At 42.8% G+C, this 26962-nt stretch overlaps 2 protein-coding genes across 2 annotated transcripts in view; one reads left to right on the top strand and one right to left on the bottom strand.

The window, feature by feature from the left end:
• The window catches only part of BORCS5 (BLOC-1 related complex subunit 5), a 76675-nt gene extending 67723 nt beyond the window's left edge, over window positions 1-8952 (bottom strand). The window contains exons 1-2 of the mRNA XM_026114082.2: window positions 8743-8952; window positions 7791-7934 (exon numbers count right to left, since the gene is read on the bottom strand). Of these exons, the coding sequence (XP_025969867.1) occupies window positions 7791-7934; window positions 8743-8800 (202 nt within the window). The 5' untranslated portion in view covers window positions 8801-8952. The remainder of the gene's footprint in view (window positions 1-7790; window positions 7935-8742) is intronic.
• A 3216-nt stretch (window positions 8953-12168) lies between these two features.
• On the top strand, window positions 12169-19121 carry MANSC1 (MANSC domain containing 1). Its single transcript, XM_026113991.2, has 3 exons — window positions 12169-12920; window positions 13822-13962; window positions 17926-19121. The coding sequence occupies exons 1-3, from the start codon at window positions 12701-12703 to the stop codon at window positions 18879-18881; spliced, it is 1317 nt and encodes a 438-aa protein (XP_025969776.1). The 5' UTR covers window positions 12169-12700; the 3' UTR covers window positions 18882-19121.
• The last annotated feature ends 7841 nt before the right edge of the window (window positions 19122-26962 follow it).

Genomic DNA, 26962 nt, shown 5'->3' with positions numbered 1-26962 from the left:
AGCTACTTCACTGCCCACATGGTAGAGTCCTCTGCAGGATACTATTACTTGCTACAGAATGAACAGACAACATTTAAGTTGATTCTTCCAACAACATTACTAACATAGTATCGAAACATAGTGACATTACCAGAGACAACTTGAGATGATTTAACAGGCTGCTACTGAAGAGGGGATCCTGTACTCTGGGCCTCGCCTCCCTCTCCTCTCCAGCCAGTTACTGTGCACCAGTTCTAGCACTCACTGATCTCTCCTGCGAACCAGCTCCAGTCACCAGCATGGCATGAAACTAACCACGGAAAAAGAGAAGTCTTCTGCTGGGCTAGCAAAGTGGAAAGCCCAAAGAGCCCCAAAAGTGCAAGAGCCAGAATGACGGAAGGAGCACATCCATGTGACCAAAAGCACAGGCAACTAGAAAGCAACAGCAACAACAGCAAACCGCTAGGATCATCTCAGCCATCTCATGCAGCCTCATCCTCAGGGCCACGGAAACTGTTGCCCTTTGAAGGCCTTTATTTTCACATACTAAAATTCAGATAGTAAACACAGAGCCTCCTCAGCCTAACTTTTTCAAGCTTATTCTTTGTTTAAAGACATTTGAACGGGAGAGCAGAAAGACATTTGAACGGGAGAGCAGAGTACAAAGAATAAAATTTCAGGAAACAGCCTGAAGTCAAGTTTAATTACATTGCAGTTACAATGCTCACTTATAATTAGTAGAGCTGAACCCATTTACAACAGATGCAAAAGTATAGCATTGTGCTTTAGTGCATCAACTTATTAAGCGTAGGAGCAAAGGGTTATTAAGCCTTTCTTATACTGTCTTCCCTTGCACCTACATTCAAACTCTTAATGCTTCAATCTGTCATGTATTATAGAAGAGTAGGATAAAAACTTCTAAGTTTGACTGCTTTGACCATTAAAGGAAACAAACATGCTTCACCCTTGTGGAAGCTGACAAGGTTCCTGTAAAATCAGCAGTTTTCAAGTAACAAATGGTTCTGAACACTTCATTTGAGATGCTTAACGAAGCCCACATTTCAACAGAACAGAACTCAAAACTTTCTGAAAAACAAGCCTTCTTTTAAGTTGTCTCAGTTTGGGCCTATTAGGACAAAGGCATCTAGAAGAAAATTGCCAGTTATCTTCATAATTTACAATCCATATTTCAGACAGTTTATTTTATGGGTCCTATGCAAATAGCATGAAAGGCATTCACAGATGAAGAACGGGTTTTATGTTATAATTCATGGGATTTTTACCAATTTTCTAGGCAGTCATATCTTTTAATGTAGATTAATGCTTTTAAAATTCAAGGTACAGATTAAATTTAAGAAAACTTCTTTGCATCTGCAGAAAGTAAATACGCCTTTCCTTGAATAAATCTCCCCTCACATGAAGAAAGCCTTGGCAATATTAGCATGGGTTAATTTGGCCAAATGTTATATAGATGGTCTGATTTAACAGTACTTTAATGGAAATAAGGTCTGTAACTCCACTGCAACCTTAGCCAGACTAACGCCAAGCTGCTCTCCCCCTGTGCATTGCACATTTTTTGCAACAGATCCAGCACTTCTCTGACCCCACACTGAGTTGCTTCAGTGTGCTAACCCAGGAGAAGACTAACCCAATAAAAGCAGAAAAATGACTAGTTCTCTGCCAGTTTTAACATATTGAAACACCTCAGAAGAAAAGCAAAGGAGTGTTGGACCATGACAGCCAACTGTTAGATCAGCAGTCAGGGTGGAACCCCAGCCTAGGTTGTAAGTGATGTTACAGCTTAAAAAAAAGTCAATATAACTGCATATCAGACCTCTTCTAGTGTCAGTTACTCACATCCTATGGATGGATGGCCATTTCTTTGCCTTCCGCTGGGTGGCACTGACACCTGTTTGTTCCTGTGATCATGCAATTCAGGGAACTGAGCCTACAGAAAGCTGAGTTTAAATTTCATACACATACCCCTATGTGAAATCTTCTGTTGGTTTAGTTTCCTGAAATGGCTCATCTTGGGCGCAGACAAGAACCAACGCTGACATGAGTGAAGCAGCAGAAGCATGCAGCTGAGCACGGAGAATTGGATTACCCTTTTTGACAGGAGCACACAGGTAAATTGCCTTTGATGCAACATCAAAGCACAACCTCAGAATATGGTCACATATTCAGCACTATTTCCTTCCTCTGTCCAACTGGACGTTCAATGCACAGTAAGCATCAAATACAAAAAGCTGAGAGTCATTCTTGCACGGTGTGGACAGCTGGTCTGTGAAACAAGCATAACCTTCTTTTTCGTACCTGTCTGTTACATAGAATTTTAACAAACAGAATGCAATTTGAAAGCTGCCATTTTCTATGTAAGCCATGGGCTACTAGAACATCTTGGTGTTCAGATTTCCCACAGGTGTCTTTCAATAAAGCATAGAGGCCATCTGCTAGAACATTCCCCTTTCAAAGAACAGGTCAGATTCTGCAAATCTTTTAATAAACACAAGCAGCCCAGTAACATCAGTCGGACTCATCGTTTAGAGGATTTGGAAATAAGATACATACTCCAAGGTTAAAAACTGAGAGAGCTTAGCCAGTAGATACATAAAGTCACTGCCACTCCATGCCTGTTTGGCACCTTTTGTCAGGCAGTCAATAAGTACATGTTCCCAATACAACTGAGATGATCAGAAGAACCACAAAATGAGAAGAGAGAGCAAACTTCCCAAAACCCTAAGGGGACAGGGGCAGAGGCATAGCAATGCATACGCTTGCGTTGCCCACCCAGCGTCTTTGCAATAAGGCAGTGAACTCCATTTCCTTTGCTTCTTAACCCTGAAGACCTTTTACCAGTTCAAAACCCTAGCCATAAGTTGGAACAACGTTACTTCCAAAATGAAGCCTCCATAAGAACAAATACAGACTTTGTTTCTTTCAAGTTTCTATTCTAGATACAAGCCTGGAAAAAGAACCACTGCTTGAAAGTGTTTCGGTCACCATCATACAGACAAGTCCATTTCTCTAACACATCCTCTTGTATCTCATGTTACCAAAACAGATGCTAAAATCTGAAGTTAAATATTGTCAGAAATCATGGATGAAGCCTAAAACCTTTGCAACATAGCTTCTGCTAAGTAGCTGTGAAATAACAAGACTTTTCTTTTAATACAAACTTTGGAACCTTTTGCTTTGCATTTAATCCATTGGCAACGGAAGTTTCTCCTAGGAAAATACAGTCTCAGATGGATATCAATTTTGTTGTTTTTTTTTCAAAAAGCCATGAGATTTTGTTTCGGGAAGTCCAGAGCATGCTACTTACAGGATAGCTGCACAAAATGGAGCCCTCTTAGGTGTTGCAGACCTTTGCATAAGATAGGAATTATATTTGTAGTTGGATGACTAGATCTTGAACAGTTCCTTATACATCACTAACATTCATTAATTTTTTTTTAATATGTATCTGTCTTTTCTGTTTACCACAATGTTTTGCTGCTACTAGAGAGAGAGATGTCAGCCTTTTGCGCAGCTTGAGCAAGATGATGATGCCCTCTGGAGGAATCCAATACTCATTCTGTTTTCACAACACAAAATTATAACGTAAACACTCTTCAAAAAGCTTTTGGGAAGCTTCGTAACAATGTTTAATCCCTTATGCCACTCATCCTGTTCTAATTACCAGGAAAAATTCCACAGGGAAGAAAAACCCAGAATCTTCCATGTGTAAAATACCACTTTTCCCTACAACTCACAGAAGATGACTTTGATTTTATACACAGTTGGTTACAACTTCACACAATGAACACATTGCAGGAATCCAGGACACTGAACAGACAGAAGCTTAATTTTCACACAAACGTCCCCATGAAAAAGCATAAAGGAAAGAGAACAGCAAATCACATTTTTTCTATCTCACTTGCAAAGTCGTCTCTGTAGGGAATGCTTGCCCATAAGTAAAGAGCATCATTACATGCCAGGGAGAAGGTTGGGGACTTCCTGTTGCTTTCAGGAGTTTCAGTTCTACACTTTCCTCACAACTTCAAAAAAAAAAAAAAATCAACTCTTGCTTCGTCAAGTAGTGAAGTTCTTTGCTAACATTTCAACTGGAAAAGGGTTTTTGCATTCGGAATATATACATACATAACTTCCCCCCTCCAAGTACATAGCAATTACTGGAGCTCATCAGACACTTATTCCCAGGACTAAGGGTACTTTTCTCTCCTGTCAGGTTGGATGGAATTGGGACCTCATATTTGTAAATGGCAAAACAAGCTTCCCTAAGCCCATTGTGTAGGGGACACTCTCCTTGCATGAATATACCACTGAAAAAAAAACATTCCTTTGCATACAAAAGACACCCCAGTCTTAGAGTTATCGTACTAGGTGCTGCATAAGCACTACAAGACAGTAGTGCATACCCCACAGAACAGAGATGTTTGACAGGTTCAAACACTGGTATCAATAGATGCCTAAACTTGGACCTCTCAAACATTGCTTATTATGCATGATGAGTCACCAAAACAAAAGTTTAGAGAAGGCAGATATCATTCAGAAGGACTGTACAAAATCATAGCTCTACCTCTGAGGTGCAGTTTTTGTTACAGGAGTCAAGAAAAACCTAATGTGAAAGATATAACAGACATGACACTGCCATTTTCTTATATGGCGTACAGCAATAAAGACCTCCAGTTTCATTGATCACAGAAAGCTCAACTCAAAATGGCTAGGAGAGCAGTGCTTTGGCTCTTACATGCTCTGGCTCTTAAAATCATGTGGTCCCTTCATGATCATACGCCGTATTAATTTAACCATTAGGCTTCCAAGACTCAAAAATAAAATAAATTGCCTTGGCTTTGCTTAGCTAAGAAGAAACTGAAGACTAATGAAGCCCACATGAGTTCATGACTTGAGTTCAAGCTGGTAGACCATAAGACATAAGCTTTTAGGATTAACTCCTTAAAAAAAAAAACAAACCTCTAGTATCCTTCTTCATCCATTTCAGGAACAGGATCTTTCATTTGAAGAATATAGAGAAGAGATCAGTCCAAAACTGGACAACTTCTCAAGCAGGACTGTGGCAGATCTGGGGTCTCTCAAGACTCAACACACTCCATAGACCATGCTGCTTTCTGTAGTGAACATCACATATCAGTCTTGTTGAGTAAGTAGCAGTAAAGTATTTGAGGCAGAGGAAGCAGTTCACATAGGCAACGCAACTGAGAATGCAATACCCTCCAGCAGTCACCAGATGTCATCGTATACCAAGAGACTCGTAAGGAAAGAGACTCTCTTATTAGGACAAGTGACAGAAGTAGAAAAGAAGCTGTCACCCATACGTTGCTACACTGCTTCAGGTCAGAAACAATACCAGAGAAACAACTCAGTGACCAGAGGACTTCCCCGCAAACAACTTAACACATGCGTATTTAGGAGTAAAAGGCCTGGTCTTGTGATCTAAGCCAGTGCCCCCCAACCTTTCTATCTCAGCCACAAGCCTGTTGTTACCCTCTTCTTCCTCACTTCCCATCAAGCACTGTATCCTTACTTCTCAACCACCCACGCAGGAACACTGCCACTGGGAGCTATTACCAGCCCTGCTTCCCAGGACTTCTGTAGTTCCTGTACAACACAGATTTGGCTTACCATGATTAGAGGCTGGGTGTAACTGAAACTCTTTGTCATCACTCTTACACATACACAGCAATCTCAGTGCCAGCTGTTAATGAGATTTCTAAATTTGCTCTCAGATGCCATCTAATTCCTAACCTGGGATCACTGCCTTCTACCTCTCCTGTGCCCCTATTCAGGGCTGCTTCCTCTTCCATTCACCAGCACCATCGTTCTTTCCTATTTACTCCCTCATTGTCATCTTCATCCCCTCCAGCTCTCACAGGCATACAATCCAAGATAACAAGTCCTTCCAGGACTCAGTTGACTCCAGTTCTGACAGAGCTTCTTAGCTATGACACCAGGAATTGCCTCCCTGTATCACAGGCATACGTAGCTAGCATAGCATCCTCCTGAGCAAGAACTCTTACTTCCTTTAGATTTGGGTTGTAGTATTTACACTCCCAACTACCACTGGTGAGATCCTGGTTCTGTTCCCTGCCTCGTGCATTCAAATTCTGGCAAAAAGCAAGTTCTGCCCACTGTTTATGACCCAGCCAGCTGCTGACATGAACATCATGCAAACCTCAACAGTCTTAGACAGACTTTAAATGGTAGAAGTAGTGTCTGGAATAAATCAAGTAAGGTTTTTTTTCCCCTTTCTTTCTTTCCAGACTGCAATGTCGCAACAATCTCTACAAGCAACACATGCACTCCTGTCAAGGGGGACACCAGTACTAGCCCCAAATACATCCAGATTTATACCTTTCTCCTACTCAGTTCTTCCCTCATTCCCTTACAGTCTTTCAGCTCCATCTGTTGCAAACAGCACTGTCAGTGCTGCAAGGCTCTAAATCCCTGTCTGGCCATACCCAATAAAATGACAGTTATTTGGCTCATTAGTCTTTCATACTGCCTACAAGTTCTACTTGTGTTCCAGGATCCTCATGCAATAGGCACAGTATAAAAGAATAGAGAAAAGAGTCCCTGTCTAAAAAGAGAGGTTACACCATAGCTAGTGATGCTCGCAGGGCAAAGTGGCTGCCACACCTTCCCAGCAGTCATGCATGGATCAGTGACACCCCAAGCAGTAGCGTCCAACCCCTCGGCTGCATAAACCCATGTAATTTCTTCTAGTTGCAGGGGAGAGCTAAACATCATTCTCCTCACTGGAACAGCAGGTCCGTAAGACATGAGCAGGTGGTACGGCTAATGCACATATGTGCAGTAGGCCTAAAACCTTCAGAAAACACTGGCTCAGAGTGCCTGCTACAGAGCATATGCACACAAGTGTGCAGATACACACTGCTCCAGGGAATGGAGGAGGTTAGAAGCACACTCTTACTATCAGTGCAGTTCCTGCAGGCTGCTCCAGATATCTTCCCCCCAAGAGACTTTCAAACAAGGAAGAGGCTACGCAGGCTCCAGAAAAGAGCCAGGCCACAATGTGCATGAGTGAGTTTGGTACACAGCAGGCTAGACAACTGTGATTTAAAGCTTCACTTCACTTGGAACAGAATAGGAGAGACAACAGATGGAGCAGGGAATAAAGAATAAAAACAGGGAGGAAAAGAGAGCGAGTGCATGCACCCAGGAGAGCGAGTGTGTGCAAGACACCCAGCTGGAATCTAAGAGATCCACTGATAGAAATAGAGGCTGTCAACATTGCGCTTGAGGATGCTCCCCCACCCAAGCCTCTTTTTTTTTTCCTCTCCTTCCAAAACAGGAACAGAAACCGTTGCAAGTTGGAAGCCACAACAATAAAACTTATTTTCAAGCTTAACTGAAATCATACACGCACAGCCATGACTCTGAGGTAGTAACACACAGAGATTTTGGAGAGCCTACACCAGAACATGAAACTCCCCATTATATATTAGGATGTAACACAGCACATCTCATCAGTCTTTCACACCAGTGGTGCAGGGCAAACTGGCACACCTGGGGCTGATCCAATCCCATTGCAAATGGTCCTACCTCCAAGAACATTACTGGCACACCTCTAGACTAGTTCACCCACCACTTAGGGGGCCAGGCATAATTACATAAAAACGAAAGGAAGTAAGGTTTAAAACAGATGTGGCAAGAGCAAAAAATGGACAGATGTATGAACTTCAGTTGGAAACTCAGTATACACAAAGCACATACTCCATCAGACAGAAAAATGGGCCTTTAAAACCAGAGGAAGAATACTCACTTACCTTTTAAAAGGGGCTGGAAAGTTGGGATCTCCTGCAGTTTAATGACATCTGGATCGTTGCTCACGTTACGGGAAGACTGTGTTCCTGGGGCTACTACCACAATGTCATCCATTTTTGCTCGTTGCTTGGCTGGTGAGGGAGATGCTGGAAGAATACGGGAAAGAAAAAGAATCAAACAAATTCCTAGGATGCGGATTCCATCAGAATTTGACCCAAAGAGAATGTAACCACATTTAACACAGCAAAGGTATGCTTCCTGCAGTATAAGAGCATCTCTCAGGTCACTGATTCTCCCTTTCTCCTGCTCTCTCTGGTAACATATTAAGTTCAGCAAAAGTTTTTTAAAAAATCAGGTACCAGACAGCTGATTAAACACGCATTGCCTTCTCCTCACTGTAGAGATGGTCTGATGTGGTCCTGTTTTAACGAAGAGGGTAGAAAGCAAAAACTACACAACCCCATTTGCCAGCACCCCACCCTAATCAGCCCCTTTTACATGCTTAGCTACCTTTCCAAGAAAGCCTCAGCTCATCAGTTTAACTGCAAATATATTCGGGGACACTCATTTCACCACTGTGGTTTTTTTTACTGTTCACAGGAGAGACCCTCATACAAAAGGTCTGCACTGCTGATACCCTCCTTGCTACTTGTTACACCAAGGTTTGCGCTCCTGCACCCTGCCCTCTGCACCCGACCAGCAGGCACCACAGCTAAAAATAGGAAGCCTGACAGTGCTCTGATTTGTGTCTATTTGCTTCCCAAGCTTCCCCTTCCCCCAAACGTGTTTTTCCGTGTCCCCCATAGGTCACAAGCACGCAGGGATGCGGCAGACGGGAACTTCTCTCCCTCTCATCCCTGCTGCTTCACCACCAGCTTCCCCCTCCCGGAACCCCCAGGCGTCGGCGGCACCGACTCCTGCCCCACCGCCCCCGGCCCGGCGGCCGCCACCGACCTGCGGCGCCCGGCTCGCCGGTGCGGCCCTCGGACTCCGCGCTCTGCTCGGCTCCCATGGCCGTCGCCGCCGGCCGCCCCGGGAGCTCAGCTGCCCTCCCCGCGGCAGCCCCAGCTCTGCCGCGCCGCGGCCGCCAGCGCCAACCGCACACGGCACTTCCGGCGGCGGCAACGGCGTCTGCGCCCGGGTCACCGCGAGGCCGCACCCCGCCCACTGGGGGGCGGAGATTCCCTTAAAGGGGCGGGTTTCCCTGAAGGAGGCGTGGCTTCCTTAAGGGGGCGGGGCTTCCCCTAAAGGGGCGGTGCTTCCCTTAAAGGGCCAGCGCTCTGCGGCTGCTCCCTGACGGTGGCCCCACTCCGGGCAGCGGGGATGGAGAGGTGGCGATCTCGTTGTTTAGTTATATTAATCAATTATGAACGTCAGGTTTTTTCGCCCGTAGGATTTAACGCAAAGCGTTAGGGCCCGCAACCCTAATAAAAATGTGCAATCGACAGAGTCCTATAATGACTTTTTGTGGGGTGGGGTTGGTTTGTTTGCTTTTTTGCACTTAGGAGCCGGAGTACAGCACCGCCTTCTGAAAACTGAAGTGCCTTTGTCTGTGCTAGATAACCAGATGGCTAATAACAGGCAGGAAATAGCCGTCTGCGTTTACCATGGTGGCAGAAATGAGATAACAGCCACCCAGACCAAAAGCTCACCAGACACTTGGGTGAAGAGAAGAGAAGCAGTAAGAGGAGAAGGAAATGTACTTTGAGGCTTTAGACTTACCGCTTTTGTACCTGGCAATCAAATCGGTAGTAAAGCCGGATGGTTGTCCCCGACTCTGTTCCCTCACGAATCTTCAATTCCCAACCCTTGAAAAAAAGGATTGTCTATAGACATAACGCAGCGCCTCTTTGCAAGCTCTGCATTGAACTCGGCATTATCTCTCTTGGCTGCCTTTACTGCTTCCTGCCGAGATTTAATTTAACATAGAAATGATCCTTCTACCTTGCAGGAACTGCACGTTCGCTGCTACTCAGATGAAGGCTACAGGGAGGAAAACCCCAATCCAACACCACTTTGCACAGTGGTAACCTGCTCCACGTGGCTTTGTGCCCTAATAATGCTAGGTCTTTCTTTCAACTACCGGAACAGCTGCTTAATTCCTGCTAAAAGAACAATCTTAAATAGTTTCAATGCAAGGTAAATTTTTTTTTTGAAAAATAAATTATTGTTGGCCCAATTCAGTTTACAGTCTTGAGCTCTGTATCTGCAAATATTCACATAGGTGATTTAAATCACACCCATGAGTAGTCTCAGTGGCTTTTCAGGAATGACTTGCACTGTGTACAGATGAAGATACGTGATGCGTGCAGGATTAGAACCTGACCGGTGCTTGTCATAATGTCATTTGACATCATCTATCAAGCTCAGACAAATTTTAAAATTAGCTCCATTGGATCAGCACAATTAACTTCAGTTAACTTCACTTCCACCTCTAGATAATCATTTGTAATGTACACTTTGCTCCTCTCTGAAGTGCTTCCACTTATTGTTGTGAAAGTGTGACTTTGTGTATGTCACCACCCCGGAAAAGTTTTCAGCTTACCTATCGGTCAATGTATGTGTCTGTCATGTGGAGTTTTATCACTGAACATGTTATTAAAATACAGGTGTATTGTATCAGTTGTGTAAATGAATTATTTATTTTGCCTCTAATGCAGCCAGAAAACAAGTCTTCTCTGGTGTCCTGCCACTCGTACCTAAGTTACTGTACTTGAAACTACACAGAGTATACAGCTGTACATATATCTACATGAGAATATATAAATCTGACACAGTATTACCAAGGCTCAAGCAACATAAGGGGCTTTTTTGAGCTTCTTCCAACTCAGGAGATGGTAAGGGTCTTGCCTAATGCACAGCCCAGGTAATATTTGTGCTTGCTTTTAATATTCATTCCCATGGTTCATGCACTGTGTGATAGGGTTAATGTGTGACATTTTTAAGTGTTCACATTCTTTTACAGTTTTTTTTAAACAGAGAAAATAATTTCACCAGTTTACCAAGTTTACCAGAAAAGGGAAATGTGGCTACCAAAATCTGCAGCTCCAGAAATACCCATTTTCACACACACACACACACACACACACACACAAACACAAAAGCCAAGATCCTTATGTGCTCCTATATTACTAGCAGCTGAAAACTTCAGAAAAGCAGCAAGAATGTAAGAATCACAACAAAGCATTAGGAATTGGTCAAAATTGTCCCTTTTATGTGCAATGAGATGGTGGCTCCAGCCTAGCTCTTACAGCACACATGTCTATATAAAAGCCAGCTCCCAGCTGCCTTAGCAAAGGAGACAGGGACTGATGGGGCATGAAGAATCAATCAGCCACCCCTTCCTTGGCACAGGCCCATCACCTGGGACAGGGCACAGCAGGCAGCAGGTCAGCATGAAGCAGGACGTGCTGCTGCCACCAGGGCTACACCCATTCCTGCGGGGGATCTCTGGCACGCCTCCGAGAAGCAAGCAATCTTACTTGACATCCAGGTCAGATGGATGAGGTTTCTGCGCCTTTCCTTAACTTATACAGCAGGTCTCTGCAAGGGACAGGACCAGGGTCCCTATTTTCTTTATTCTACGCTAACCATTATAAAGCTACAGTATGTAAAATAACCTGCACTTTGGTATTTCGTCTTGTAATGGACCACCCCTAAAAGGAAAATTCCTTTCACTTACAGGCAACTCCTACAAATTGCTGGTGCTCTGCAAGGTGCAAAGCATATTAAACTTGCCAGATTAAGTCTATGACCTTGACATTATCAAGGTGATCAGAACACAGTTGTGTGCAACACTGAGAGCGACTTACTCAAACTACCATGGAGCATGAGATACCAGAAGAAGAAAGAATATGTTTAACAGTCCTCTCATTCCTCACACTCCTTACTCTCTGGGCTGCTTTTACTCCTAAACTCTGTCCTAAAAATAAATAAATAAAAAATAAATAAAGGAATGGAAAATTTCCAAGCATTATTGAAGCAAACAACTGAGGTAAGGCAGTCCAGAAAAGCATGCCTACGATGTCAATCTGAACTCCAAGCGGATAGGCATGTACAGACGACTCCCGCTCAGCAAACACCACGCGCTTAACTTCGCAATGATTTGAACTGGCTCACTCAGGTAGCAAAGTCAATGCTTACGCATGCATTCAAATATGTGCACCTACATGTACACATAGAATATGCACCGTACAGTGTCATGTGCACAGCATGCGGGATATGCATACCGATTGCTTTCGTTACAGCCTCAACAAGTGGGTGTAACTTGGAGAATATGTATGGGTTTAAGTAAAAAACAAAAACCAACAAAAGACACACCCCCCAAAAAAAGAGAAAACCCCATAAATATGAATAGTTTTAGCAGAGTTTTTTTTCTTTTGCCGAGACGCACCGTCTGCGGACAACGAGCCGGGCGCCCCGCACGGATCAGCAGCAACCCCCGCATAGCCCCCCGCCCGCCCCTGCGGCGCGGCGCCGCCACTGCTGCTGCTGCGGGCCCAGCGGCGGGGCCCCCCCGGCCGGGCAGCGCGGGGCCGGGGCCGGGGCCGGGGCCGGGGCCGCCTCCCGGACGCGGCGGCGGGAGCAGGCGGCGCCGCGGGGGCAGGTGCGCGGCGGCGGGGGCTGCGCTGCCCTGCCCGCCGCTCTTTCGCGTAGGGCTCAGAGAGGGCTTCCGCGAGACAAAAAGCCGCCCGAAATGCGTCTCTGTGCAGCCCCCGCTCCGTAACTTTTCCGGAGGGAAAAAAATCTCGGCGTGTGCTTCCTATGCGGACAGTTTCAGGAAGCTCGCTTCAAAGGCCTGTTTTCGGCCGGGGAAAGCCTGGTACCTGCGCCGTCAGGAGCGCCCTGAGCCTCGTTTCCTCCCGCGGCGTAGCCGCCAGCCCGACACCTGCGAGCACCCGCCGCGGCCACCATGTCTCCCAGGAGCAGCTGCTGCCCGACTCACCTACTAGTAATCGCCTCTCTGCTAGCAGCACCATCCCAAAGTCGGGACTGTTCGGCAGAGAAAATGGAAAATACCATCATCAACATAAACTTAGCTCTCTCCAAAGGTGTCAGGGGCACAGAACCAGTTTATACTTCAACCCCAGAAGCTTGCATACGTGCTTGCTGCTTGGGAAAAAAACTCTCAGGTAACCTTTTCCTCTTTGGTATTTTCTATTACTACTTGTGGAACACTTGTAATTTATCTGGGCTGGTGTGGCTTCCCCAGGGGAAGGGACAAGGCACTTCTGTGTATTCAGCACTGAAACACTAATCTATCAATGACCAGGAATATTAACTGCTTGTGACCGCTCTCCTGTTTTGCTTAATGTATTAGCCAGTGATACTAGATCTTAATGCCAGACCCCTGATGTTCATTGCAGTAAAGAAACAGAGGGGCAGTTTTAAGGGCTAAAAGCTCTCAGACCCCCACCCTCCAAGAGGTATAAACCATAATTAGCAGACACATCACAAAGTAACTGGCATGTTGTGCTTCATTTAATTTCAGCCAGAAATGGGAGTGCTTGCCCTTCTCTGCGCCTGCTGTTTTTTTCATCGAGCCCTTAGAGCAGTGTGAGGTACAGCAGCAAATAGAAACGACTGTTAAGGATGACCCAGAAAGTAGGTACAAGCCAAGAGACTCCTGAGATGTGATGGGAGAAGTGAATAAATAATTCCCCTCCCCAGAAGTAATAATGAGGAGCTTTTCCTATTTATCAGGATTTGTAAGCCAGAAAAATACTACATAAAGTGGTGCCGGTGTGGCAGGATCTGCAGACTGCCCTTGGGTGAGGGGCGGATGAAGGCTTAGACTCATCACATTTTTTCCCTGAGTCCATTTGTACAGGAAGAGGAAGGGGTGACCCTTCGTATCTTGGCTTTGGGCCATTCTTTTGCAGTCCCTGTGCTGCTTTTCCTGTAGGAATGTGATGCATGAGTTGCTTTCCTCTTACTCACACCAGGAAAATTTTAAGTTAACAGAGTACAGCCTATTATCAAGATGCTATAAAAGTTATGGCTGCTGAAATATGTATATATCATCTTTTGCAGGAGACAAAAAGTGTAACTTGATGATTTTCGATGCTCGAAGGACAAGCATGCATCCGAACTGCTACCTGTTTTACTGCCCTAGCGCAGAGTCCTGTCCAACGAAACCAGCAATAGGACTTGTGAGCTACAAGATAACTAGAGGTAAATCAAAGGAAAAGCTGCGGATCCCCATGCTAGATGGCTTTTGCACTTGTGACTTTTCAGCAACGAGCAGATGTTTGGGGGTTGCATTTTTAGCAAAAGGTTTTAAAAGAAGCACTCAAAACATTGGAAAATGTTTTTCTTTTGCCTTATGAGCAATGGACAGGAGAGAGTGTAGGGAGCATCTGCATGGGCCCGGCTTCCCAGCTGGAGTAACAACATCCTCAGCATTACGAAATTCCCATGCATTAGATTCACAACTTCTCATAGTTTTCCCTTGCTTAAAACAAAAAGAAGCTCCTTCTGTTTTGATATATTCTGTTTGAGGAAAATTTCCTTTACATAATGCTGAAGAGTATTGCTGAAAGGAATACAAACATGATGACCTTGCTGCTGTCTGCATATTCAAAGGGTTCACACTTCACAGATGAAGACCATGCATGTACAAGGAGAAACACTGAGGAAACGTTAGGCAAGCCTCAGAGCATCGCTGTGATGTTCGTGAGTAATTGGCTATATTAGTACTTACTTTCTGTTTCCAGTTAGGGAACCTGAAGCACAGATGCAAAGTGACTAAACTCAAAGCTTTATGGCATGTGGGCTGCACACTCCCAAATTTCTCATTTGAATAATAAGTTCTACTTGTTGGCTGACATCAGCTTGCACCAGACCTGTTTGAACTCCTCGGATAAGAAACGGAGAATTAGACTGTCCTGCCAAGGGTTCATAAGGTGGTTTTAGCATGGCTGCTTGAGAGAGCAGAAATTTAGTATTTCCAGAGGCTGAATTTTTACTAAAAAAGCGCACTTTTCCAAGAGGAACTATGCATAGAGCAAGAGTAGGGGTAGGTAGAAAGATTATTCGCATAATGTTACCAAATAATTTCGTGCAGACACAATCACACAGGAATTGGGCAAGAGCGGTGCACAACAAGTGGGTCGCACACCTGTAAGATTATTATCATTACACCTACTCCCTTCACCAGCCCTTTCCCCCCCAGACAAATGCAGGGGATGCAAACAAAGAAACAAGAAATTTAATTGTGCTTTTGTCCTGCAAATGCTGTAATGGCTCAGTTAAAAACTTGATTGCCTGTGTTGTCTGTTTTTCATTTTGCATTTTTTGGCTTCTGTGAGCATTGAATTATGGAGAGATTATGCTAGCTTACTTACATTATGTTCCTATAATAAGCTTTCAAAGGTAGCTACCACGTGGTGTCAGTACTGACAACCCTTTCAAGCTTTGTTTTTCCAAATGAGAATATGCATGTGGTTACACTGAAACCCAAACTAAAAGTGAGGAATAAAACTATTGGTAATAAAGAAAGCAACTTAAAATACTGAAGGCATATAGTAGTGACATTTTGTTTTTAACTATTCTTGTAGCCTGTTAACTAATGGAAACAACCTATGACTTGTGAAGTAAAGCATTTCCTGGTTCTAGTAGCAAAGAGCTCTTGCTGGAAAAGGAATAGCACTTCTGGTTTCTGCTGTCCATGTACTTTTGTGGAGTTTGGCTTTTCCACCCCATTAAGTCACCCAGGCAAGACTGGCAGATTCCATCAAAGTATGCTCAGAGGTTTATTTTCAGAAGGAAAACCTGAGGTTTCGTTTCTAATACAGTTTGTTGGACAAACTATTTGAGAGTATCAGCAGGACCATTATGTTTTGGACAAACTATTTGAGAGTGTCAGCAGGACCATTGTGTTTTTTATGTCTTTTTAAAGGGTGGCTTGTGTCGTGCCTTGTTCTTTCTCACCAACAAGCAGAGCTGTTCTAGTACCACGGCCCTGCCTCACACGTGGCAGTTCTGAGCAAGCACGTTTGGGAGCTTATAGTCTAACAGGGAGACAACAAATACCATACGGTCCATGCTTCATGCTGAAAACACAGAGTGGAGTTAGTTAACACAGGCAGTCACATTAATTAATCTGAGTGCTGCAGAGTAGCAACGATGCTCAGTGCTCAGCTCCCGTATGGGGCTTGTATCTTCCAAGCATTGTTATGCATGTCTTACAGATAGGGATACTGAGCCCCAGGGAAGGGACTTGCCTGGTCAGACTACATACTTTTTCTGTTGAAATGTGCGACTTCTGCTGGGGGAAAAGTGTCCGTGGGAGCACCCTGGGAACAGGGAACAAGCAACAAGGTGGGGGCCGGCTCGGTGGCACTGACCGGCCACTTCCTCGCTGGTGCGGAAATGTGTTCAGCACTGCAGGAGCAGCCCAGAGTTCAGCTGCCTTTGCCCATACGGTTTCTGATTAGGCAATGCCTGAGCATTTTGTTATTTCAAGTCACTTTCTAAAATCAGAATGTGGCTTTTCTGTAAGTCGGCCTATGTGGTTGAAGTCCATTTAGGGTCTTCCTTTGCTAACTAGCTGGTACTTGGCTGGAAGTTTATGATGAAAATTAGTGTGGTTCAAGTTAAGTTGCTGTGCTTTTGTTTAAAGCACTGCCTTTTTTTTTTCTTTCCCCCACTTCAGTTTCTCGTGGAGTCAGGAGGCTTGGAGATATATTAGAACAGCAGCCAGATAGGCTTCTCTACATGTAAAATAACACTGAAATAAATCCATCCCTTTGGATAAGAAAGAGTTCCGAGCTGAATGAGAAGGGACCATGAAAATATCATAGATTTTTTTTGTTATTTCAATTCCATGGCAGATAACAAACCTCTTTGTTTCTATAAAAAAGAGGAGTCAGAGTCAGAACTGCTCAAGAGCATGTCACCTTTTCAATGCACCCTGTGGCAGCTGGACAATAACAGTAAGGGCACAAGATCTATGCTGGTTAGCCAGTCTTTCCAACAACTTTTGAGTAAGGCTGGATTTATATTTGAAAAGCATATTTTACCATGGTATCAGAAAAATGGAATTCATTTGCTTTACCAGGCATTTTGGGAACTTGTGCAATATTTGTTCACATTCTCCAAGCAGGGCATTAAAATTCTTGAATTATTTCAGTGGCAAATTCATGTAACATGTAGGGAAAACACTTTGCTTTATGGAAAACATTCAACTAGCAATCTTAGATCCTTCATTCACCAAGTACTTTGATCAGAAGTGTATTTGTAAACTATACAGGCCTGGTTCACTGCCATGTAGTATACAAGCTGCAGGAATATAACCTATTTTGTTACAGTTGGGAAGGAGTAATCTCATAGAAATTGGGAACCGTTCCTACCTTGTCTGTAAATAGATGTCTCAGGGACACCTTGTCTGTGTAATAAAATATCAGAATGATACAGCCACATGCATGGAACTGGAGTAAAGCACTTTTACATACTTATTCCAGGTGATCCTGAAGCTCAGGAGACTTCTCATCAAGGCACCTAGACTTCCACAGATTTCCCACATGACTTTTGGCAAGTCCTTTAGCCTCTCTCCACTCAGTTCCCAGCCTATAAAATGAAGATATTATTGCTACTTTTGATCATAAGACAATTCTTGTATGTGAATTAAATTATATCCAACAATCACAGGGTGTTTAGATATTACAAGAAAGGAGAGTATATAATTATATTGGTGGAAATATGTAAGTCTAATGAATAAAAGTGAGGTTGATAATATCTACTTCTTTATCAGCAGAGACTCAGAATGGATTAAATGCAATGGGCCTACTCACTCTGATTTTCACCTCTGAATAAACACTGTCTGCATGCAATATACTCGTATTGCAAAAAACTCGACCAAATTTGGATGATGGCTCTGCACAGGTGAATTATGTACAAAGCTGCAGTCAGGGTCTGATGTGCCCAGGTTTGAAGTTGAGAGGTCTTGTGACACATTTAAAGTCACTCTGCATATTTTAAAAGAAAGGACAATCTTGATGCCTCAGATTGATCAGCTGTTACTTTCTGGACTCCCTTTGTATCTCTTTTACTAAGAAATAAAAATGATCAGAGTAAGCCTGTGGTAGTCAAAAATAGATTGAATAATTAAATACCGGTATTCCTTTCTGTTTCTAGACAGCCATCCTCTGGAGGATACATCCTTCAAAAATGGGTACTCTTTGTCTTTGGGTGTTGGAGCCTTTATTTCTCACAGTCCAACAAGCCATCTGAATCACACCACTACTTTGCAACAATCTGACTTTCATCCAGCAGCTGAACTCCCAAACTACGTGGCTAAGCATATAGACAGTAGTGAATTTCGTATAGATTTGCCTAACATCCAAGGGGCAAAACATCCTGAGAGCTTAGACTCCACCCCACGGCAGAAAGTAAATAACCTGCTGCCTACAAAGGTGTCTTTCACTGTTCAAACTGGAAATCCCTCCACTTCACTGCCCACGACTCAGTCCAGTGTCCCTGAACCCAGCAGTACCACCGCCGCTCCTCTGCCTACGAGTGTCACCAGGCTGCAATCCAGTACGAACTCTCTGCCAACTGCTGCTAAACCTGGTGCCCTCACCACCACTACAGTGACCTTTCTGCCTAAAGCTGAACTTGGCAGCCCAGCTGCCAGCATTGCTGCTACTCATGTTCCTCTTTCTGGCCCCCAGACTTCTGCTTCTACTGCTACAGCCACATGGGTGACCACAAATGGCAGCACTGAGCCAAGGCAGAGAAGGCCAGCCACCCCTTGGGCACCAGCAGCTGTCTCTTCCAGTGACACCAACCATGTCACCTTCCTCTCTTCAGATTTCCCTCTGTCTCATAATGAGTCCCCCACGGCTTTCCAAAACAACCGTCAAGGTTATGAGCCATCTGATTCAGGGAGATACTTGCTGGAGGGCCTTCTGAGGCGGGAAGATGTTGTTCAGCTGGGAGAAAAAAGCAGCCTTGTAGCAGCTTTACTTTTTGGGGTGATATTCTTGTTATTAGTTATTGCACTGATGGGGAAGAAAGTCCACGAATCGCTTCAGAAGAGACATTATACAAGGCTGGATTACTTGATTAATGGAATGTATGCGGATGTGTGATGGGAAGGGAGAGGGAAGTGGTCGGTTAGGAGCAAATGTGGTCATCGCTGAGAGGTCTGCTCTGAAACCGAGCAGTAGATGCTGAAATCTTAGAAGAGGATGTATTCTATTTTGGCCACAAATGAGAAAGCAGCAGATGCTTTTGGTGGGGAAGAGAACTGCTATTTCTACACTGAACTGTAATGTGTAACTTTTGGTGTATTACTGAATCTTAAAAATAAACACTCACATCCAAAGTAAGCTAAGAAGTTCTTTATTTTAAGGAGAAAAATCATCTGAAGAGCTTAATCTGTACTCTGTGACAAGATTAGTGGAATAGAAGTACATCTAACATTGAGTACTTGTGCAGTGTATGAGCATTTCCAGTGCTGTTTTGTCCCCCAAAACCCTTGTATTTCACAGTATTCTGGCAGTCCTATTTACTATATCTGTAGCCTTCAAGGAGTACTTGGTAGTAGAGTTTTGCATCTGAAAGCTTTTAGGTTCAAACAGTAAAAATTGCACTCTACATACCACACATTGCTTAACTCTCCTTAGTTATGTGAAGTTTATTGATGCTTATCTTTAATGCTTTTGCCTGCATACATCATGCCTTTGTCATATCTGTCTTAAAATCACATGCCACAAGTTTGAGTTTGTTCTTTCTAAAGAGATTGTCTCCCTCTAACACACTGATTTTTTCCAGCATGTGTCAGAGAGAGAGGTTTTATCATATCAAAGTCAAGCAAGCTGCAATCAAGCTCTTCCGTGGCAGAGGCCTGTCCAAGTGACTTGGCACCTTCATGAAAGAGAATCCATTCTAATCTACCTAAGTCCATAACAGGTGAGACCCACCACCTAATCATAGAGCAGGCAGAAACTTGTGAGGGGAGCTTAGCAAAGACAACAGCTTTATCTTTGGCAGAAGACACAGAATAGGTGTGGTCTCCAGTTCCCTAACATCTGGAAAGACTGAAGGGTAGTAAGGAAGTTGGAAAGGCAACCTGTACACAAGGCTGCCAACCTCAGAGAAGTTTCCAACAGCCAACAGAGATAGACGAATGAGTCTGCATATCTTTGACTTCTGTATTGTCCTACTTCCCTCAGCAGGATTTCGAAGAGCTGCTCACCTCGATGCTGGACTTGCTGTCCCTCCCAAATACCAGAACCCTCTCCCTTGTCTCAAAGCACATCTTCTTCACTTCTAGGGTCATCTTCATGTCACCAGTAACAATCAAGACTGCTACGAGTTTCCCCACCTCTGGAACGGGAGATGAATGAGGGTGTGTGTAAGCATCTAACGCTTGCCACACAACTTCCAGTTCCATATTATTCACATTTTTTCCCCACCACTATCCAGTCTAAACCTGTTTGCAGAATGAAAAACTAGCTCTCAAAGTATCTGTGTGGCAGATAGCATAGTCGCTGGCAAACCTGAGGACAAAGAAGGAAGGGTGCCTCCTGAATACAAGGAAATAATGCTATTACAAAATATGAAGAGCAACTCATGTCCAAGAAGTTCTTAGATCTGTCAAGTTTAGTGCAGTGAGAAGCAGGCGTGATCCAAAAATGTCCTCAAGGCAGGTTTTCTGAGACCTCCAACAATAACTTCATGCAGAAAATTCTCTGAAAATTCCATTATTCAAAGATCAAAGAAAAGTCATTGTTCCTTATGTCAAGAAGTTGAATTCTTACTATATGTGGGCTGCAAATTGCTTTATAGATACAAAAACAGCTGGTCTTCTACATTGCTTAAGTCTCACAATGCTTAAATGAAAACCATTCTGGGTAACCTCTTAAAAGTGAACAAAATAACAAAAGAAAAGTATCGCAAGTTCAATGCACTTTGTTTAACCTCAGTTTCTTTTTCTTTCCTTTTCTTTAGTAACTTTTTTCATGAGTCTCTAGTCAGAGAATGTGAGGGGGGGGGGAAACATTTTGGGGAATTGAGTTAATAGAATGATAAGTATTAGGCCTTGTTGTGGACTGTAAAACTGTAGATGCAGATGTGAGGTTGACTGCTTTTCTTTAAAAAGAAAGACAACTTAGCGAGAAGCCTTCTACATTGCCTGTGCCGGCGGAGCAGCTCATTACAGGAGAGGTGTAGGGAGCAACCCCTGAATCCTTATCACTTATTTCTACTGTAGTAACAGATTTTTTGGAGAGACGGTATTAATTGATACAGTACAGCACGGTAGAGATACATTCAAAAGAAGGTTGGCAGATATTTCACAGGGTCATTCACAACATTCAGCATGTATTTGGCTAATGTAATTAGAAACATTCCTCTCCAACCTGGACAGCAAACCTATCCAGCACTGTGAATGGCAGGAGTATAGCAGTTAGCTGCTTGTGTGCTACAACTGATTTGGTGAGGAAGCTGAGCTGCTTGGCCTTTCACAATTTTTGAGTGAAAGAAATGATTTTAAATGTTCTTACGTTAATTTTTTTTTATGCTGGAGCAAAGAAAAGCAGATACTAGGCAGGAGTGCTGAAACACTTACCTGGTTTTTGCCCCCCAGTTGTTGGATTAAGAGCAAATGGGGAGTTGTGTGACTTGTCTCGGTCATTCTTCAGGGGAATTTACAAACTATGCTTGAACGCTAGAGGGCAACAACAGTTTATTAAATAGTATTGAGAAGTTTGAGGATGTCAATTTAAAAATGTTTTAGCTAGCTCTGTTCTTAACTTTCCGATCAACAGCTATTTCATTGTGAAAATGTTTTATAAGCAAGCTGTTCTGTTCTTGGTGCAGGATTATATATGCGCACTTTTTAAGCTACTTACTATATCACATAGTGGTAATGAACCACTGTAGAAAAAAGCAAAACATTAAACGTATTATCTTCTGTATTTTAATAACATTAAATCAGGTTGTATTACTAGTCACATATTGGCACTGTCAGTTAACAAAGCAGGAGAAAGAGATTTCCTATAACCATTCTTTAAACAATGATACTAAGCATATGCACTTTGGAGCTTATTTATTTGCCTGGATAATGCTCTTGCAGTATGAAAGAGAAAGGAGTGAGATGGAGTAACTGTAAAATATCCATCAAGTTTATGTTGTGCTTTTCAACATTGCTTATTTAAAATTTCTGTGCACTCTTCTGTTTTCCATTGCTTGCTCCTTCGGTTTTAGATGTGCCCCACACTCCCTGATGTGAAGTGAACAAGCAGCAACAAACTTTTGCAGATAGTTAAGGAACTGAACAGATCTGTTTGTAGTAAGGAGAAAATAAGGTATGACCTTCTCAGCCTAAAAGTAAATAAAAGTGTCTTATTTATGATCTGAAAATAAAACCCAAATCATATAACTCGATCATCAACCATTGTGGTATGATGACAGCCCATGCACTTGGGGCAGCTCTTTCTAACCCTTTCCAGCTGTGTTATGGCACAAGACCAAAAGCTGATTGATTTTAATCACCTGAAGAGTATAATAAATGCTGTAGCTGCTTGTTTCATGTTGTTGTTTTATTGTGCTAAGCAAACAACAGATGTGTAAAATACAAAGTTATATAGACTGTCATGAACAAAACTGTTTTGTGGTGCTGTACAGTAAGGCAAATAGCCCACATTTTACGATAACCAATGCAAACAATCATGAAGAAATAAAAAAACTAAATTGCAACTGTATTTGAGGTGGGTGAGGGAAGTGTGCATAGCCACTACCTCAAAGGGCGGCAAACTCGTTATTGCATATTCTCTTCAACTAGTGCTTCAGTTTATTAGAATTGCTGTACGACCAGGAAATCCTTATACTCAGGATTCTTGCCAAGTAAATTACCAACCAGGCAAAAAAAAGAGAAAAGAATTACATGGGAAGGCAATTTCAGAACTGAATTTTCTTTTTCTTCCTCCTACAAAACCACGTGAGTGGATTTGAATTTGATGACACCACTAGATTTTGGATTTTGTCCTCCATCCCACACTTTGCTGATACAAGCATGGAGTTTATAGTGCCATTATGACATTCAGCATTTACCATATGGTGCCCCTTCATAGAGGTGAGCTAGATTTTCTGCTCCATCACACCCCTGAAAGTGGCCTGGCTACACTGCCGGGCGCTTCCCAGCATTACTCCTTCTCTCATGTAGGTAATAGAGCTCTATACCTCTCTGTTCATAGACAGTTATGGGATAGCAGCAGTCCCTCATCATTCAAAAGTCTTGCACTTCTCTTGAGGAGCGTACATGCTACTCACAGCTACTTTACCAGCCTCCCGATGAATCAGTCTCCTGAACTGTTGGGGTATATTGAACATTTTTCTTCATCTTTAGGAAGCCTACGCTCACTCTTAATCTCACACTTTAGACTTGCTTTTTCTCTTAGGCCCCCACAGTTCTTCAGAATATGGAAGGGCAAACCATAAAACTGCTGTACTTTTTCCTCTTTATGCTTGATTGAGGTTCAGTTATATGAGATTCACTATAAATAATGAATGAATGTATTTTTCAGTTTCAATATAACTATGCTTGATCACTGTTGTCTGTATGTTATATTGGCTCACTTCATGAAAAACCATCTGAGGGCTATGCATTAACTCTTCTCTGTTTCTTCTCTCCTTCCTACCTACAAAATGTCATTGTCTTCAGTGGCAAAAGAGGTTTGGATATTCAGTGTCTGGGAAGATGTTCTCACCTCTACTTTTTGCTTTGCTTCTAAAAAAAATTGAAAATTCCATCATACCAACAACAGAAGAAAGACCCTGGTATAGTTACCAGATAATCTGTGCACTCTGTATTTTCTCTAAGGAATTTAACAAGCAATTAACATCTAGAACAACTTCAAGCTGTTATAGGTTAGACTGGCTGAGCCATAGGCATGTTTTGAAATATTTGCTCATTTGTAGTCCTCATGGAGACCACAAAGGTGCTTCTTAAAAATGCTAGGATTGTCAGGATAGCTATGTGCACCTTCAAACCTGACTGAAAGGAGCCTACTGTTTAGTGGAGTTTCTGAGTAAGCTTTCCTGTTTGCTTGTATGAAGGAGCCTTTTTTCCCTACCCCTAAATCCAACTTCTGCTGACCCTACTGAAATTCTCTTGTGTAGCCCAAGTAACTTACGAGTGAGATGATGCCTTTACTTCAGTGGCCATGTGCTGCTGGCTTTATGCATGCAGCTCCCATATATGTCAGTGGGAGGTCCTTGTGCACACAGTGTATGGCTATAAGTCAAGTCCTTCCGCTTAGTGGCTCGTAACTTTGGAAAACAATTGCCTTATAGGATGACAGGACTTCTCAGCCCAGAGGTAAAATTTATGAAAGAATCTGAGGACAATTTTCCTAGCTGCTTCTGATTATTTAACTATGACAATGTTTTCCTTGTTTTGTTTTGGGGCATAAAATAAGGAGTTCAAATGTTTTTCCATCATGTCACAACTCAGGCATTATTTCTGGAAAGAATCCAGATTTGGCACATGCTATATGTTGCCCTTACTGAGCACTCTGTTTCAGAAAGACTAAAAATAATGTGTTTGTGAGGTAGAGTTTTAAACAAGTGAGAACAGCTTGCACTATGCTGCTTGCTACTAAACTTAACAAGATACACATGGGGCTTTCCTGCACAGACAAATACATAAAATGACAGCATACCTCATTCAAATGAATGCTGTAAAGGATAGCACATTTTGAGGAGTGACAGGCCTGACCACTGAAGTCTGTCCATGTGTTTCATCTAGCAAAGAGCACAAGCTTCCCCAGACCTGTGTTGGAGACTCCATCTCAAGGGTAATTCAAATGCCTTTTTGTTTTAGTTCCTTGCAGCTGCCAAAAATGGGTATCACTGGTAACAGGAGACCAGTTAGTGGTGACCCCATTAATTGATAGCTAAGTGATTTCCAGAAACTCAATGTGCACAATAGCCAAAGAGCCACCACTGAACTGCATGTAGCCCACATGCAGTCCCAGTGCAGCTCGCCTCCTCACGTCCAGAGTATCTCCTGGCTTTGTAAACACCATGAGTTCGTAGCACAGACTAAGGTCATCCTGGGCAGCAATCCAGACTGAATTAAAGGGGGGTCGATGCAGCAGCTGGGGGCCGTAACCATGCACAACAGCAAGTTACCATGCCTCAGAGTTAATTGTCCCCAAGTGAGACACGTCATGTGTCTGTTTGGCCGTGTGCTGACACCTACAGCCCAGCTGAGATTATAGAAAGAACCTGGGCCTGAAAGGTGAATTTAAAATATGAGTTTTGGTTTTAGGGTAAAGTTTATAACTTTGTCACTGAACATGATGTTTTTTCCCTTTAGTTAATTTTCACTTGATTGAATGTTGATTACACCCCAGTTAGATACCCCCTTCATTGCAGGTCTCATTATGGACCAGCTAAAAGAAGATAGGTCTCCTCAGGAATGATTTTGTGTATTTATCATGTGGTTTTTGACCTAAAATGTAACAAATTTTGTTTAAATCTTTAACTCAGCTTAACTCTAAATTTTACCCTACAGTCATAATTTGTGACAACTCAGTGTCTATCTTCTACCTTCTTTTTCTGTGCAGCCCTCCCATTGTCTACCCAATGTTGCTCAAGATTGAAGGTTTTAAACAGGGAGCGAAAAGGGGAATTTGCCCTTAAATTTGTGGGCATTTGTTTTGCTTTTGTTTTCAGATCTTCCTGTTTAAAACTGAACAGTATTTTAAATTTAGATTGTGATGTTCTAAACTTTACTTCTTACGAAATGGTGTCTATGTAACAAAATAATTAATGGGTGATCCATACATCAAGGAGCCAGCGCTGCACAATACTGAGTGCTTTTTGCTCCTAATAAGGTCCTTCTGAATTTACTGAAATGAAAAATAATACCTCAGAAAAAGCAGACTTTGTTCTTTGTTTGTCTTAAAGAGCCATGACAGGGACTCCAGCTACACCATAGGCATGAGTCTCAAATGTTTTCTGTTCACTTAAGTATAAATCATGGCACATTTCTAATGGGCAGATCAATAAAAAGAAGTGACAGATGCATAGCTGAATACTATAAACTTTCTGCACGGAAACTGGGGGAGCTGCTGGGGTACAGAACGAGACCAATTGTAATAGCTGTTCTGCTTGTACACTGCAATCACACATGGGAGTAAACCAAATACAAAGAGTGAGAGCAAGTGCCGGCTGCCCAAACCTTGCTGTATTGTAAATAAAACTACCGTAAGTGCAGAATGAGGGGCTTTAGACAAAGCAGGAGCAACAACTAAAAAACTGTTATATATGAATGCTCTTCAAACTTTTTTTTCTCCTGTCCTTAAGTGGTCTGGGTCTTTGGCTCCCATTGCTTTTTTTTAACATTGCAGCCAGGATGCCTTTTGATATACAGCATTCATGATTTACTGCTGCCACAATGTACCATAGGAAGCACATACCCTCATTAATAATTCCTCCGTTTAAAGTGCCAAGATTCCTAAACCACAAATGAATATAGCTCTCTGAATTGGCATTTCTTTCTCCTCTTGGAGCCTTACTTATTAAAAAAAGTGTTTGGTGAAAATAGCATTTTAAATGTATTTTTCAAAGAAAAGATCTCTTAATATGCCAAGATTAAATGGGGATTTTGTTCTGCATAAGCTCTTTTCAGATCTTTCTAAAGGTATTAGAGTTTTCACAATTGTAGTAAGGAAAAAAATAGTAAAAGTTGCATTAACTGCAAAGCTCTGACACTGAAAAAGGCATTGGAAGGGGCTTTATGAGGCATGGCTATTCAGACACAACTCACTGTCTTTTATGCAAAGGACCATGTGACCAAGTACTATCTTCGTGGGTTTGGTTGGGGAGGTGGGGGAAGAAGGAAGGAAGAGAAATGGATTGCATACCCTCCCTCTAATCACTTTTTTTCTTGAGAGGAGAAAATAGAATCTATTTATTACTAAACTGAATATGATGGCTCTTTAACAATATCTTTACAGCAGGCATAACTGTTGTAACAAATATATTGGGCAGGGGGCATCTTTCTATTGTTTGCCTTTCTCACCTACCTACATTTAACTGCCAGTTGTACTTGAAGAGTCTTTATCGAAGTCCACGTTGTAAGGAAATTATTCAAAGAACTAATGGAGATGGAAAAACAGCATATGAGACTTCAGTCACAGATAATAGCCTCTCTCAC

The sequence above is a fragment of the Dromaius novaehollandiae genome, chromosome 1 (genome assembly GCF_036370855.1).
Source record: "Dromaius novaehollandiae isolate bDroNov1 chromosome 1, bDroNov1.hap1, whole genome shotgun sequence".
NCBI classification, from domain to species: Eukaryota; Metazoa; Chordata; class Aves; order Casuariiformes; family Dromaiidae; genus Dromaius; species Dromaius novaehollandiae.
The sequence above is the reverse complement of the archived record's forward strand: the minus strand, read 5'-3'. Positions and strand labels throughout refer to the sequence as shown.

Coding starts and splice junctions, on each gene's coding strand:
- MANSC1 (XM_026113991.2), top strand. CDS start 12,701: ATGTCTCCCAGGAGCAGCTGCTGCCCGACTCACCTACTAGTAATCGCC. Junction 12,921..13,821: donor CTTGGGAAAAAAACTCTCAG/GTAACCTTTTCC, acceptor CATCTTTTGCAG/GAGACAAAAAGTGTAACTTG. Junction 13,963..17,925: donor GAGCTACAAGATAACTAGAG/GTAAATCAAAGG, acceptor TTCTGTTTCTAG/ACAGCCATCCTCTGGAGGAT.